The sequence below is a fragment of the Mastigoproctus giganteus genome, chromosome 4 (assembly GCF_048544385.1).
Source record: "Mastigoproctus giganteus isolate SK-2022 chromosome 4, ASM4854438v1, whole genome shotgun sequence".
NCBI lineage: Eukaryota > Metazoa > Arthropoda > Arachnida > Uropygi > Thelyphonidae > Mastigoproctus > Mastigoproctus giganteus.
In genome coordinates, this window is record NC_143578.1 from 130,605,424 (window position 1) to 130,621,244 (window position 15,821).

Sequence of the window (15,821 nt, forward strand, 5' to 3'; positions counted from 1 at the left end):
GCCTTTTTGGCGGGTATTGTAAAATCACAGTGAAATGAGCCGGACTTGAACCAACATTCCAGGTACTGCCCAACCATGATGTACATACATTAAGTTGCTCAAAGGTAAAATTACATACACCTTCACTAGCGGCCTTCGAACAGCCGACAATGTCTGCGTTTGCTAGGTTGCTGGCCCCGACTTCCTAGCGCCGCAAATCATTCCCCTTTCAAACTGTGTCTTCCCTTTCCTTATTGCACTGGATTCGTACTGCGAACTGTGTCGGTGACGTCACTCTTAGGTGCTGTGGGATGCGTCCACTCGTGTAGATAGGAGTGGTCATGATGTTTTGGTTCATGAGTGTATAAGCTAGGTTCCAAATTCAATGATTTAACTTAACTCTTCTGCCGCAAGGCCCGGGGGGGGGGGGAGAATTGAAACCATGTATAATTAAATTTGGAATACGTAATAACGCTGCATGGAATCCAGAAGCATTGCCAAACGTTAAGTCCTTATATTGTATGAGAATTTTACTTACTTACTGTAATGCTTTTGTTTTCTTACATATAAAATTTATAACAGCAATTTACGTAGTTTAATTAATATTATTCATATTTCACACTAATTCAATATTAAACGGCTTTTGTTTTTATACTTGTGCTGCAGAGGGCGTTAGTATTTTATTATACATCTATGTATAGTTTTCCATCTGTTATCACATGTTGAACCATGTGATCATTTTAGCTTTGGTGAATATAGTTGAGCTCAAAAGAAAAAAAAATTTGCAATTTTTGTGTTAGAGAGTGGATATATGTGTTATTTTTCAATGAATTCCGGACGAATGCTTAGTTTTTGCTTTTTTAATAGCAGTTGTGTTGGCTCGTTATATTATCCATTATTTTGGAGAGCAGCATGTGGATCTCCAAACGTTTCCCGATGTTTTCAGCGAAGCAAAAATACGATAGCTTCTAGTATCCTCTGTGTTTGTGTTTATTATATAACTGTTCTCATTGTCAATTTCTCCTTTCTGCATATATTATATATATATATAATTACCAACGTTACCTTTGAGCAACTGAAATATTCATAAAAGTGAGCTTCCCAGCATTCTTTCCCTAGAAATTACATAAACACATGCAAAAAAAAAAACTTAAGTGTTCTTAAATTAAATTTCGAAATTTAAACATCTAACATTGACACAAATTAAATTAGTGCACACACATTTGAAAGAACGTTATTTATTTTTATCGTTACTTTTTTTCTTTTTCTTTTTTTCAATTATCATGTAACTTCCAAGAGTGCTGCATTCTGCTGATGCACATGATGATAGAAAATATGTTTATAAATTTCAAAACATGAATTTCTACACATAGATTTGAATTTCCACATGTAATTGGAAGGTCGATGTGTATACCATGCTGGATATAATCAAACTGATGTTGGAAAAGTGTCTTTCATATTTTGGCTTTTACTGATATTGGCATATATTCGACAATACGTCAGAAATTGTAATTTACAAGAAGTTAAGAATATAGATAGTAATCCGACAGTAACATATCAAGTGTGTGGTACTATACTCAGGGTAGTAGAGAATGAAAAAGACCTTGTGCACTCGGACATGAAATTCTATGAGCAGTGCAGACATCCTGCCAGGATAGCTCATGGTGTTTCGTCAATGATATACAGAAACTTTGCTAGCAGTGATAAGGAAGTGATTATCCTTTTGTATAAGGCCATTGTTAGGCTGCATCATGAGTACTATATACAGGTTTGGAGGCTTCACTTTAGGAAGGTTGTTAATCCACTGGAATGGGTGCAGAGAAGGGCAGATAGGCTGGTGAAGGGAACAAGAGAGTGCTCTCAAGGCTTCAGTTCTGCAAATTGTGGCATCTAAAGACTAGGCACCTGCAGGGAGATCTGACTGAGGTGTTTAAAGCCTTGAAGGGATTGGGTAAGCTGAATGTTAATGGTATTCTTCCACTTGCTAAGAACTACACACATGAGAGGACATAAATTCAAGTTGAGAAAGGATGGTTGCAGGATAGATGTGTGGAAGTTTTCCTTCAGCCAGCAGGTAGTTGATTGTTTTAACAGGCTTCCATATGTTTTTTGTGGAAGAGGGTGGGTTGAATAAGTTCAAGGAAGACCTAGACAAATCCACTGGAATGGGTGCAGAGAAGGGCAGATAGGCTGGTGAAGGGAACAAGAGAGTGCTCTCAAGGCTTCAGTTCTGCAAATTGTGGCATCTAAAGACTAGGCACCTGCAGGGAGATCTGACTGAGGTGTTTAAAGCCTTGAAGGGATTGGGTAAGCTGAATGTTAATGGTATTCTTCCACTTGCTAAGAACTACACACATGAGAGGACATAAATTCAAGTTGAGAAAGGATGGTTGCAGGATAGATGTGTGGAAGTTTTCCTTCAGCCAGCAGGTAGTTGATTGTTTTAACAGGCTTCCATATGTTTTTTGTGGAAGAGGGTGGGTTGAATAAGTTCAAGGAAGACCTAGACAAATTCTTGGTGGGTATGTGGATGGGTGAACTGTGTAGTTTTTTTTTTTTTTTTTGGCTGATGCTATTTAAGCTTGCTTTATTGCATCATTTGCCATTACTACTTACCACCACCACCACTACTAAATCTTTGGCCCCGGGTGCCAAGCGAATTCGAGGTCAAGCGTTCCTATTGCAAAATAAACAGTGATTTTCCCAGTGAGAAGTTCTTTTTAAGTTATATCATTTACTATCAGCAGTTCATTTATAAACCAGTTCTACACTTGAAAAACCTCAAGTAACAACAAAGTGGGGGGAACTCACTTTCCTTCTTTATTACATATATTTCTTTATTTACTAATCAACTAACTTTTCTGTCTGCTTGGCCTCCTTGTGGCACTGCTCCTGCCTCCTTGTGGTGGGGCCAGAAATCTTGGAGGGAAAGTTAACCCCCAGGGCAAAAGGGAGCTAACCATAGATTATGATGATTATCCTACACTTGAGTAGCCTAGGCACTCATCTAGTACTATCAGCGATGTTGATCATGAATCTACCTATGACGCAACAAAATCAAAAAGAATGCGTAAGAACCCAGAACAACAGGAATGCCCATCATTCCTTATTTTGCACTTTATGTCAGATAAACCTATGAGCACTTTATCACCATTTCTCATACAGAAATGCTTAGAAAATGTGGCAGAGTCTCCCAAAATGGTGAGAAGACTGAGATCTGGAGCCCTATTGGGTGAAACAGAGAGTCATAAACATTCTGAGACTACTGAATCTAACAACATTTGGAGGACTACCCGTACAGGTCCCAACACATGCAACATTAAACACCTCCAAGGGAGTAATTTCAGAGTGGGATCTGATCAACGTAACAGAAGCGGAACTGGTCCCACCATCAGTGGGATCTGATCACTGTAACAGAAGCGAAGCGGAACTGAAACATCAAAAAGTGATTCAAGCCAAACGATCATGATTAGGAAAGATGGAGATCTTATTCCCACCCACAATATCATTCTGGCATTCAAATCGCCTATCTTACCATCTAGTATGAAAGTTGGCTATCCAAACTGCCAAGTACGACCTTATATTCCGAATCCTATAAGATGCTACAAGTGCCAAAAATTTGGTCACTCGCAAATGGCTTGTAGAGGAGATCCACTCTGTCCAAATTGTGGTTCCAAAGAACATTCACAAACAGACTGTGATGCTAAAACATCGCACTGTCCTAATTGCAAAGGGGCACATCAGCCTATTCAAAATCATGTGATCTCTGGAAAACAGGGAAAAAATCCAGAAGTACAAGGTAGAATGAAAAGTTTCATACCAAGAGGCCAAAAAACAAATTATGCTTAATTAATGCACCTAAAAACACATATACAGCAGCCATGCAAAAATATCAGTCAATGGCAACACAAACTGAAGTATCAGTCTCCCCAACCATATCAATTGCAGATTGGGCCCGATCTATACTGTCATCGTCGATGAAACTGACTCCTAAGGAGTAAAAGGTAGTAGACAGAGCCAACAAAACCCAATCACAGTTCCACCAGCCACACCTCATGGATCATCAGATGTTACAAAATTAAAAACAGACTCAGCTCCCAATAGGAAGACAAACAGTACCACTTTAGTAAACATGGATACTGATAATAATGCAGACCCAAATGAGCCTATCTTAGACCTTCACGCAGAAGATGACATGGATACTGGATGCCCAAACTGGCCAAGAAGAGAGAAAGTGAAGCTTGATCGCCATAAACAGCCAGGGAATAAAAAAGAATCAGAAACATCCTCATTCAACAAAATCAAATAATGCATCATATCATACAATGGAACTGTAGAGGAATTCACAGTAACATTGATGATATCTACGAACTAATCAATCGTTATCATCCTACAGGCATCTGTTTACAAGAGACAAATTTAACACCACATGTATCTCTCTCAGTTAAAAATTATACTCTTTTTAGGAAAGACAGAACTGTTACAAATGCTCATGGATGGGTAGCCGTACTCCTAGATTCAAGAGTACCTTGCAGGCAAATTCCCTTACAAACCTCCATTGAAGCTGTTACGGCATGTATGATTTGATTTGATTTTGATTTTATTGGCGCAAAAACGACTAAGGTTATAGTGCCAAGAAAAGGCAGCATGTATAATGATTGGTATTACTGTGACACTTGTCTCTATCTGCCTACCAGTCCTATATCATTCATGAACTTGAAGACCATATTCTGCAGTTGCCAACCCCTATCTGTTTATTGGGTGACTTCAATGGACACCATCCATTGTGTGGTTCTCCCAATGTAAATGAACAAGGACAACTCATTGAACTGCTTGCTGACAGACAAAACTTAACTATACTAAATACTGGCTCACTAACTTAAGCCCATCTCTCTGCAAGTACAACCTCTGCAATAGATCTCTCCATCTGCTCTCCGTCTCCCTTTCCTAGTATTGAGTGGACAACCCTTGACAATCCGCTTAGCAGTGATCACTTCCCAGTAATATGCAAAATTCTTAGAAGTGATCACTTCCCAGTAATATGCAAAATTCAAACAGCACATTCCATAATTTCAGAAAACCTCATAAAATGGAAAATTTCCAAAGCAGATTGGGCAAAGTTCACTTCCATGTGTCCTTTGATGACCAGATCATCGAAAACTCTCAATCGACACAGTTACCGATCACATTAGAAGGCAAATACTGGCTGCTGCATCTACTGCGATTTCACAGTCACCCATCCATAGGACCATAAATTATTGGTGGAATGAAGAGTGTAAGTGTGCAAAAAAAAGAAAAAAACTAAGCGTGGAATTTGTTTCACAAACATCCTACTTTGGTCGATCTTATAAACTACAAAAGAATTAGAGCCAAGGCCCATCACATTAGGAAGAAATCTAAAAGAGACTCTTGGATTTGATTTGAAAGCTCAATTAATAAAAATACTGACATAAGAATAATATAGAGAAAAATAAAACAGCTAAATGGCAAATTTCCCCCATTATCCTCCCCACTTCTCAACTGGAATTGGCAGGAGCTTTCTACTCCCACAGAGATAGAAAATACCTTAAGCACTGCATTTTTACAGTTGTCTGCCTCGACAGCATATGATCCATCATTCCAAAAGATCAAAGTATTAGTCAAAAAATCCCAATCGAACTTCAGATCTAGATGTTCTTCACCCTACAATCAACCATTTACAATGCTAGAACTTCAAGAAACCATATCGACCTCAAAAAACAGTGCTGCAGGCCCCGACGGAATATATTACTTAATGCTCGGAACACTTAGATAAAAATTCGATCTGTTCACTGCTCACCTTTTTCAATCGCATCTTTCTTGAGCATTCTTTCCCCAGTTCCTGGAATCACTCCTATATAATAGCAATTCCCAAACCAGGGAAAGATCAGTCTGTTCCTCAAAACTATAGACCCATTTCTCTCACCAGTTGCTTAAGTAAACTCTGAAAAAAATAATTCACCATTGGCTCACGTGGTATCTCGACTCCAAAAACCCAATCTCTGATAATTAATTTGGTTTCAGAAAAAATTGATCAGCCCTGGATCTCATGGTCAAAGTAGAAACAAACATCAGAAATGCATTCATCCGAAATGAGCATCTCGTCATGGCCTTCGACACCACATGTCGAAAGCCTTGGATACCACATGGCATTTTGGTATCTTGAGAGATCTGCATTCCCTTGACCTGAGAGGCCACTTACCATATTTCATACAGAACTTCCTTCAGCACAGATTCTTTCAAGTTCGATACCGACAAGTCCTCTCCCAAACATATGTACAAGAAGAAGGGGTCCCACAGGGCTCTGTGCTCAGTGCCACCTTATTCGCAATAAGAAATCACATGACTAAAAATATTCCCAGCACTGTGAGTTCATATCTCTACGCCGAAGATCTCACCGTTTCATGCAGTTCACAAAACATGACCTTCGTTGAGCGGCAGCTTCAAATTTCAATTAATAACATTCAGATATGGATGGCACAGAATGGGTATCGACTCTCGTGTTCAAAATCTAAAGTAATTCACTTCTGTAACGAACCCGAAATACATCCAAATCCAGAGCTACACTTGAAAAATCATCCTATATCAATATTCAATAGAAAATTGAACTTTGTGGAATATGTCAAATATTTACGGACGTCATGCCAGAAAAAAATTAACATACTCAGAATTATTTCTTCTACATCATGGGGTACATAGGTATACGTTACTTCATTTGTATAGAGCCCTAATCAAATCTCGCCTTGATTACGGTGCCCCAGTGTATGATTCTGCTATGGAGAGCGTGCTAGCACAGCTTGCCCCTATTCAACATTCTGCCCTGAGGATAGCTATAGGTGCTTATAGAACTTTGTCAATTCAAAGTCTTTTCATTGAAGCTCATGAACTTCCCCTAAGCCTCAGAAGGGAGATGTTAAGATGTTACTACTCAACTATACAATTAAAGTCCAAAGTCTACCTACCCATCCCATCAGACTGATAATTAATGACCCTCAGTTCACAATGTACTATAGAAATAAACCCAGGGCAGTTCAGCCTACTGCTCTCAGATTTCAGGCATTATTGCAAACTTGGAATATACATTTTGGCAAAGTTCTTCAAGATCCAAACAGTCCGGATCCTCCATGGTATTATATTAAACCATCCTGTGACAGTTATTTCCTAAACTGGGAAAAGCACTCTCTTGCAGATGTCAACATACAACAACTCCACATTGCCTACACACAAAATCATCTGCATTTTACAAAAATATATACCAATGGGTAAAAATCTGAGAGTAGAGCAGGTGCTGCAACCATCTTCCCTCATAAAACCTTCTCTGTATTGCTTCCCAATGAATGCAGCAACTATACAGCTGAATTATATGCCATCAAACTTGCAATAGAAAATATTCTCCATCTGTCCATCCATAAAAGCATGATATATAAAGACTCCCAGAGTGTACTTATAGCTTTAAAGAACATTTCTTCTTAAACACATCCTTTAATAAAATTCATAAAATCCAAACTGATGCATATTCAAGAATTGCAGCGAGTGGTCATTTTCTGCTGGATCCCAAGCCATGCTGGGATACCAGGAAATGAATGTGCAGACTATGCCACTAAGCATCCATCCAACAAAGAATCATCACAGTATTATGTCCCATATCTTGACTACAAAGGTAATATACGAAGAATATGTAGGGAACAATGGACAGTTCAATGGCAAGCCCAAATGCATAATAAACTCCTCCAAATAAAACCTGAACCGCAGTTATGGTCCTCCAGCTTCCATGTAAACAGAAGGGAGGAAATAATCTTAACCAGAGTGCGAATTGCCCACAGTCAACTTACCCACCTTTATCTCCTCACAGGTAATGATCCTCTGCAATGCACACAGTGCAACTCTTCTCCTACAATGAAACATATTTTTGTTGAGTGTACTTTGTACACCACTGCCCACCAAGTCTCATTCAGCTTTCTTCCAAATCTTAAAAAACCCCTGACACTCTACCACATCATAAGTAATGATGCTAATCTGCTGGAATTTTTCCACTTTATTAAACAGATAAGATTATATCACCATTTATGATGATATAATCTGCATGGGCCTTTATGAGAGCTTGAAGGACAGGGTGGATGCCCTCGAAGGAAATAAATTGAGGGGCCCATCAAGCTCTCAGCTGCCCACATCAACGCCAGAGCTTGCACTTGGTCATCAGGCAACACAGAAGCAGCCCCCTAGGCAGAATGCGCTGGTCCCACAGGAACTAGTAGTTGTTGGTGACTCTATTGTCAGGGAAACGGGGAACATCCTTTGTAAAAAGGATAGGTGGAATAGGACCAGGGTATGTCTGCCAGGGGCAAAGGTTGATGACGTTGTAGAACGGATATCATCTTTTAAGGGCACAAAAGGTGATATAGTTGTACACGTTGGCACTAATGATATTAAGAGTAGGAGACCGGCGGAATTACTTAGCAAGTACAGGTCACTGTTGAAAAAAAGCCGTGAATTAGGGTTGAACTTGAAAGTGTCTGCAATTCTGCCCAGACACGATAGGAGGGAGTATATGATGAGAGCCTTGTCGATCAATTCGGCCCTGGAGGGATTGTGCAAGGCTCAAGGGGTAGAATTTTTTTCAGCCTGGACTGTACTTGTTAACAGGAGAGATTGCTTCTACAGGGATGGGATACACTTAAATAGAAAGGGTGCAAGAATTTTTGCTGATGCTGTCGAGGCAGTGTTAGGTGGGTCGGAAAACTGCTAGTTGGGGGGGATACAAGGACTAATAGATTAACAGTAGCCAGTGGCAGAGGTGGAAGTGATTCTTGCACTGCTTCTATTGAAATGAGCAGAAGTCTGAAAAACAGGATGCAGGATATTTCAGAGACTGCTGGTAGTCATTGCGGTACAAGTAAACACATGGGTTGTGTTAGGGTAGCTAAGAATAGAAACAGGTGCATGTATACCTGCGTGTACACCAATGCTAGGAGTTTGGTAAATAAATTTGATGAATTTGAGGTATTGCTCAAAACATCAAAGGCAGATATTGTTGGGATATCAGAGACGTGGTGTCACACAGATATAAGTAATGCGGAACTGGAATTTGGGGAATACAATGTGTATAGAAAGGATAGACAGGACAGGAGGGGAGGAGGGGTTATGCTATTAATTAAGAAACACATAAAGTCCAAGGAAGTGAAGCCAGTCGACATCGATGGACAGGGCAGCGTCGAGTCAGTTTGGTGTGACATAAGCATAGGGAAATCAAAATTGAGAGTAGGAGTGTGCTATAGGCCTAATGACTCTGATGAGTATAATAAGATATTGTACAGGGAAATAGAGTGGGCCAGTAAATCAGAGAGTCTTATAATGGGGGACTTTAATTTCCCAGATATTGACTGGAATTTGTGGGTTGGTCACTCGCACACTAGCAAGGCTTTTGTGGATTTATTGGATGATTGTTTTCTACATCAGCATGTTCGTGAGGCAACGAGAGGGAGCAATACTCTTGATCTGATTATCAGTAGTGATTCCTCATGCATTAAGAACCTGCAGATAAATGAACCACTAGGTGGCAGTGATCACAGTGTGTTGAAGTGGGATTTACTCAAGGAGGTAACTACCATCAGAGGTAAAGGGAAGGGTTTTTGTTTTCGTAAAGGCGACTATGATGGTCTGAGACAGTATTTAAATTCTATACAGTGGGACCAACTGATGATGTTACCAACAGCAAACTCAAAATGGGAAGCATTCAAGGAACTAATCTTGGAGGCTACCAGGCTTTACATACCAACTAAGAAATATTGTTCAAGGTTTAGGCCTAAATGGTTGTCAGATGAACTAATGAGACATGTGGCAGAGAAGAAAAATGCATGGGATACATACAAATTAATGGGTGACATGGAAGCCTATGATAGATATAAGTTGGTCTGTAACCAAGTCACAAAGGAGATTAGGCAGGCAAAGGCAGACTATGAAAAATCCTTGGCAAAGGATGCAAAGAAAAACAGAAAAGAGTTCTTTACATACTTGAACTCGAAAAGGAAAGGGATGAATCAGATTGGTCCACTGGATATTGATGGTTCAACAGTTGAGGATCCTGCTCAGGTGGCTAACAATCTAAACGAGTATTTTGCATCTACATTCACGCATGAGGAGTTATTCAGGAAGGAGAATGATGTAGGTAAAGTAAACATTGGCAGTGAGCTGGATGATTTTGTAATAACTGAGAGGAAAGTGGAGGAGAGATTGTTGGGGATAAACATAAAAAAGGCACCTGGGGTGGATGGGATCTATCCAGTTATATTAAAGGAGGCAGCAAAGGAAGTAAGCAAACCCTTAGCCATAATTATGAGAGCTTCCTTGGACTCAGGGGAGGTACCTATGGACTGGAGATGTGCAAATGTGACCCCAATTCACAAAGGAGGTTCAAAGGCTGACACAAGTAATTATAGACCTGTTAGTTTAACTTCTGTTCCAGGTAAATTAATGGAGGCACTGGTTAAAGAAGCACTGCAGGATCATCTAGACAAGAATTCAGTTATAGCTCAGACGCAGCATGGTTTTGTTAAGGGCAGGTCTTGCCTGACCAATTTGATTGGATACTATGATGTAGTCACAAAAGAACTGGATGCAGGGAATAACTTTGATATTATATATTTGGATCTTAGAAAGGCTTTTGATACTGTTGCACATGGAAGACTGCTGCACAAATTGGAGCAGTGTGGCATTGGAGGCAAATTGCTGCTATGGATAAGGGGATGGTTGAGTGGCAGAAGACAGAGAGTGGTAATCAATGGACACTGCTCAACGTGGACTAATGTTATTAGTGGAGTTCCTCAAGGTACAGTGTTGGGTCCGTTGTTGTTTTCGGTGTTTATGAATGATATTGATGATGGGATATCAAGTTTAATGTCCAAGTTTGCAGATGATACAAAGGTTGGCAGGGTCGTTAAGGACAATACTGACGCTATGCTGCTGCAACAGGATCTGGACAGGTTGAACAGATGGGCTGAGAGGTGGCAAATGAGGTTTAACATCGACAAATGTAAAGTGCTGCATATGGGAAACAGTAACCCCAGAGCAACGTATCAACTCTGCGGTACTACACTGACAGTGGTGGAGAATGAAAAGGACCTGGGGGTAATTGTGCAGGCAGATATGAAGTTCTCTGAGCAGTGCAGACGAGCTGCAAGAGTAGCTCATGGTGTCTTGTCAATGATATACAGGAATTTTTCTAGCAGGGATAAGGAGGTGATTATTCCATTGTATAAGGCAATGGTAAGGCCACATCTTGAGTACTGTATACAGGTCTGGAGGCCTCATTTCAAGAAGGATGTAGAGCTGCTGGAACGGGTACAGAGAAGGGCAACAAGATTAGTAAATGGAACAAAGGGTTGTTCTTACGAAGAAAGGCTTGAGTTTTGCAAATTACAGTGTCTGGACACTAGGCACTGGCGAGGCAATCTGATAGAGGTGTATAAAACTTTGAATGGTTTGAGCATGCTCAATGCCAATGGGATTCTTCATCTTTCTCAGAATAATCACCTCAGAGGGCATAAATTCAAATTGAGGAAGGACGGATGTCGGATAGATGTGCGGAAATTTGCCTTTGGCCAGCGGGTGGTTGGTTGGTGGAACCGACTTCCATCACTGGTTGTTGAAGTTGATAGCCTAAACAAATTTAAAGCTCAACTGGACAGGTATTTCGAACGAACGGAGGGGTGAAATGGGAGTGGGTTTTTTTTTTTTTTTTGTTTTTTTTGGCTGATGCTGAATAAGCTTGCTTTCTTGCATCATATGCCTCTGCTAATGCTAATGCTAATTTTTGACTGCTGTCATAACAGTCACTATGCATTTCTAACATTCATAATGTTGATTAGTGCAAAATGGCCTAATTCGTAATTGCGCCAAAAAACAACTAAAGCTTTTATATAGAAACAAATGAACTCCACTACATCTGAGAAGCCCGTTAATTTTGTTCCAGAATAGCAGTAGACAATCACGACCTAACCAACTCTCTCATGTTATAAAATAATTATTGTGACTTTAAATTGTTTGGAGCAGCACAGTAGGGACTTTTGTGGCTCAAAGACTTCATCTCAGAGCCACACATAGCTAGGCTTATTTAAAGGGGAGAGATGTAACCTTGTGCTCTAGCTGCAATATATTATGGATTAAATAGGCTTTTATGGGGGAACTAACCACTATTTATAATGTTATTTCTATGGGAAAATATTATGTTCAGAACAGTTAACTTAATTTGTAATTTGTACTGTACTAAATGTGATTTCCAAGTTAGGATAGAAAATTCAGAAATAAAAAGTTTTTCCTACATAATTTTTTGGCTGATTACTTGGTATGCCAGTAGTTGAAGAAATATTCTAGCTTGGTGTAAACCTCCTAGGAAAATTCTCCTTTGAGGGAAGGTGAAACTGATGTTAGCACAGGAAAAATAGCAAGTAACAAGTTTATTCGGGGAAGCACAACTAGAATAGTGATTTTACTTCTTGAGAATTGTGAAATACACTTCCAAAATATGTTGTTACCTTATTATAACTGTTAACCTCGCTGTAGTAAAATAATAAAAATTAACAATTATTATTATTGAACAAGAGAAGAAGCCAATTAAGAACCTGCGAGACTAAACTTATAGGAAAACACAGCACCAATCTACCAAGCCATAAGAAAGACAAACGGCACACAACACTCAACCTCAACAAGTAGACCACACTCAGACAGAAGAAACAAAGACAGGAAGATGGGCGAAGAAGACACTCCATGGCAGACACTACAATGACCTTCAGGAAGACTACATAGATAAGATGGCTTACATCGCTTGGCTCACAAACAGAAAGCTCTTCCCCAAGACTCAAAGATTCGTGCTCGCCATCCAAGATCAAGTAATCATCACCAGAAACTATAGGAAATATGTTGCCAAGGACCGTGGAATAATAGATGGCACGTTGTCGATGCCATCCGGTCCTAGAAACAATCCAGCACATCACCGCAGGATGCAAAGTGATCACCCAGACGGAGTACACTCACAGACATGACCAGGTCATTGGGATACTACATCAGAAGCTAGTGAGGAAATACCAGTTAATCAAAAAAAATTGCACCTTATTATGAGTATGAGCCTCAGGCCATACTAGAGACCTCTACTCGCAGATTATACTGGTCTGCCATAACAATGGACAACACGATCCTGCACAACAGACCAGATATAACCACATCAACAAGAAGGAGATGGCTACCTATCTGATCGACATAGCAGTGCCCAACGCCAGCAACCTCCAGAAAACATAACGAGGAAAAGATCAGGAAGTAGTCAGACCTAAGATGGAAAGTCAAAGATATGTGGCATATGGAACAAGTAATGACCTGCCAGAGAACACTTATGTGGAACTCCAGAAAGCTGCGATAGTAAGAGAGTTCCTCAACCAACAGTAGTAATAAAAATAATAATAGTATCTGAACACAACAAACCTCCCCATGCACTTGGTGCCAATACCCGTCATGGTGGCATAAAAAGCCCCATAAAGGAGAAAAAAGTTTTTAATAATAATAATTTCAGCACAATGGCTCTTTGTGTTCCTCACTCCCATACTTTTGGTTCACTTTGTGAACCTCCTGTGAAGTATTGGGCTTGGGAACCGTCCTGGATGCTCTGCCCTAGTGCTATTGGGCACTTAAAGACAAATTTTGAAATCATGATCAGTAGTCAAATAAATGTAAATGAATATAATAAAGTATGATTTTTTTTTGCAGTAATATCTGATTTTCAATTTTTTTTCATGAATATTTAAAAACTGTTTTCTTTTCTTAACATTTATTTCATAGAACCCAAACAAGAAGAGAAAATTAAGAAAGGTAACTATTATCTTGTAATATTAAAATAAGTACATTAGCAACTCATAGTGTCAGAAAACTAAAAATGAGAAAAAAAAAGGAGAGAGAGAGAGAACAAACAAACAAGAATCTTTTATTGCACCACCTTCAATTATGACTGTTTCGTTAGCATTAGTAGAGGCATATGATACAAGAAAGCAAGCTTATGCAGCATCAGCCAAAACAAACAAAAAAAAAATGCTCCCATTTCACCTCTCCGTTCATTCCAAATACCTGTCCAACTCAGCCTTAAATTTATTTAGGCTCTCAACTTCCACAACAAAAGATGGAAGTCTGTTCCACCAATCAACTACCCGCTGCCTAAAAGCAAACTTCTGCACATCTATCCTACAACAGTCTTTCCTCAATTTGAATTTATGCCCTCTCAGACTATTCTGAGCAAGATGAAGAATACCATCAGCATTGAGCAAGCTCAAACCATTCAAGGCTTTATACATCTCAATCAGATCACCTCGCAGGTGCCTAGTCTCCAGACCATGTAATCTACAAAACTTAAGCCTTTCTTCCTAAGAGCAACCCTTCGTTCCATTCACTAATCTTGTTGCCCTTCTCTGTACTCATTCCAACAGCTCTACATCCTTCTTAAAATGAGGCCTCCAAACCTGTATACAGTACAGGTATATCAATCATGTGGCCTAACCATTGCCTTATACAAGGGGATAATCACCTCCTTATCCCTGCTAGAAAAATTCCTGTATATTATTGACAAGACGCCAGAGCTACTTTTGCAGACCGTCTGCACTGTTCAGAAAGCTTCATATCTGCCTGCAGGAGCTGCAGTGCATAGCGCACACTTCTTGTTAGACCGGAGTTTGAGCCCGTGACCACCAAATATGGAGGATACGGAAAGGTCATGGAATGACCACCACATATCCCCAGAGCAATATGGCCTTAGTTGCTAATGCTCCTAAAAACCAAATAACAACATCATATCTGCCTGCACAATTATCCCCAGGTCCTTTTCATTCTCTACCACTGTCACTGTAGTACTACACAGTTGATACATTACTCTGGGGTTACTGCTTCCCATATGTAGTACTTTGCATTTGTGAATGTTAAACTTCATTTACCACCTCTCAGCAACTGTAATGCAGGTTTGCTTAGTGTGTGACATGCTCTGGTAATAGTGAATAGTATTGTCCTTTGTATCGATTCTAATTTATTCCTATTTCTTACTATGGCTGAGCGGGTGAACCACACACTGGCTCCATAGGTGATAACAGGTAAGAACATTGCACGGTATATGATTGCCAGGGTCTTTCTTTTGAGTCCCCAGTCTGCTCGACTGACCCTGGCAATCATACCTGCATAATTTCTCACTTTCTTCGCCAAGTAGATCAAATGGGGGTAAAAAGTTAATTTTGAATCAAAGACCACTCCAAGATATTTTAGTTCTGTTACCATTTTGTATATTGGTTGTGTTAATTTTGATTTGTGGATGTCTTCTTATGTCCAAATTTCCTTTTAGAAGTATTTGTTTGGTTTTTTCAGGTGATATTTTGAGCATGTGCATTTGTGCCCACTCCTGCAACTGCAAGAGGCCATTATTTGACCTTTGCTCTATAACCACTCGTGTGTTACCTTTTACAAGGAAAATCATGTCATCTGCAAAGGCCAGGCTTTCTACAGGGCCCAGATACAAGGCCAAAAATTTGTCCAGAACAATGTTCCAGAAGAAAGTGCCAAGGATTGAACCCTGCGAGCAGCCTTTATTCACAGGGCGTGTCAATTCCTGGAACCTTGTGTGTACTGAGACACATCTGTCTATAAGGTAGCTGTTTATTACCTTATAGAGGTTTCGTGGGGCATTAGCCTGGCGGAGTCTCCTAAGGACACTAGGCCACCAGAGTGAGTCAAATGCCTCAGCAAAGTCAATGGAAATTGCCAGCATATATTTCTCCTCTGTGTTTTTAACTGTTGTCAGTAGGTGG

At 39.9% G+C, this 15,821-nt stretch overlaps 1 protein-coding gene across 1 annotated transcript in view; it reads left to right on the top strand.

The window, feature by feature from the left end:
* Nucleotides 1-744: 744 nt before the first annotated feature.
* The window catches only part of LOC150087064 (glutaryl-CoA dehydrogenase, mitochondrial), a 119,798-nt gene continuing 104,721 nt past the window's right edge, over nt 745-15,821 (top strand). Inside the window, exons 1-2 of the mRNA XM_090371792.1 lie at nt 745-950; nt 13,822-13,851. Of these exons, the coding sequence (XP_090227918.1) occupies nt 791-950; nt 13,822-13,851 (190 nt within the window). The 5' untranslated portion in view covers nt 745-790. The remainder of the gene's footprint in view (nt 951-13,821; nt 13,852-15,821) is intronic.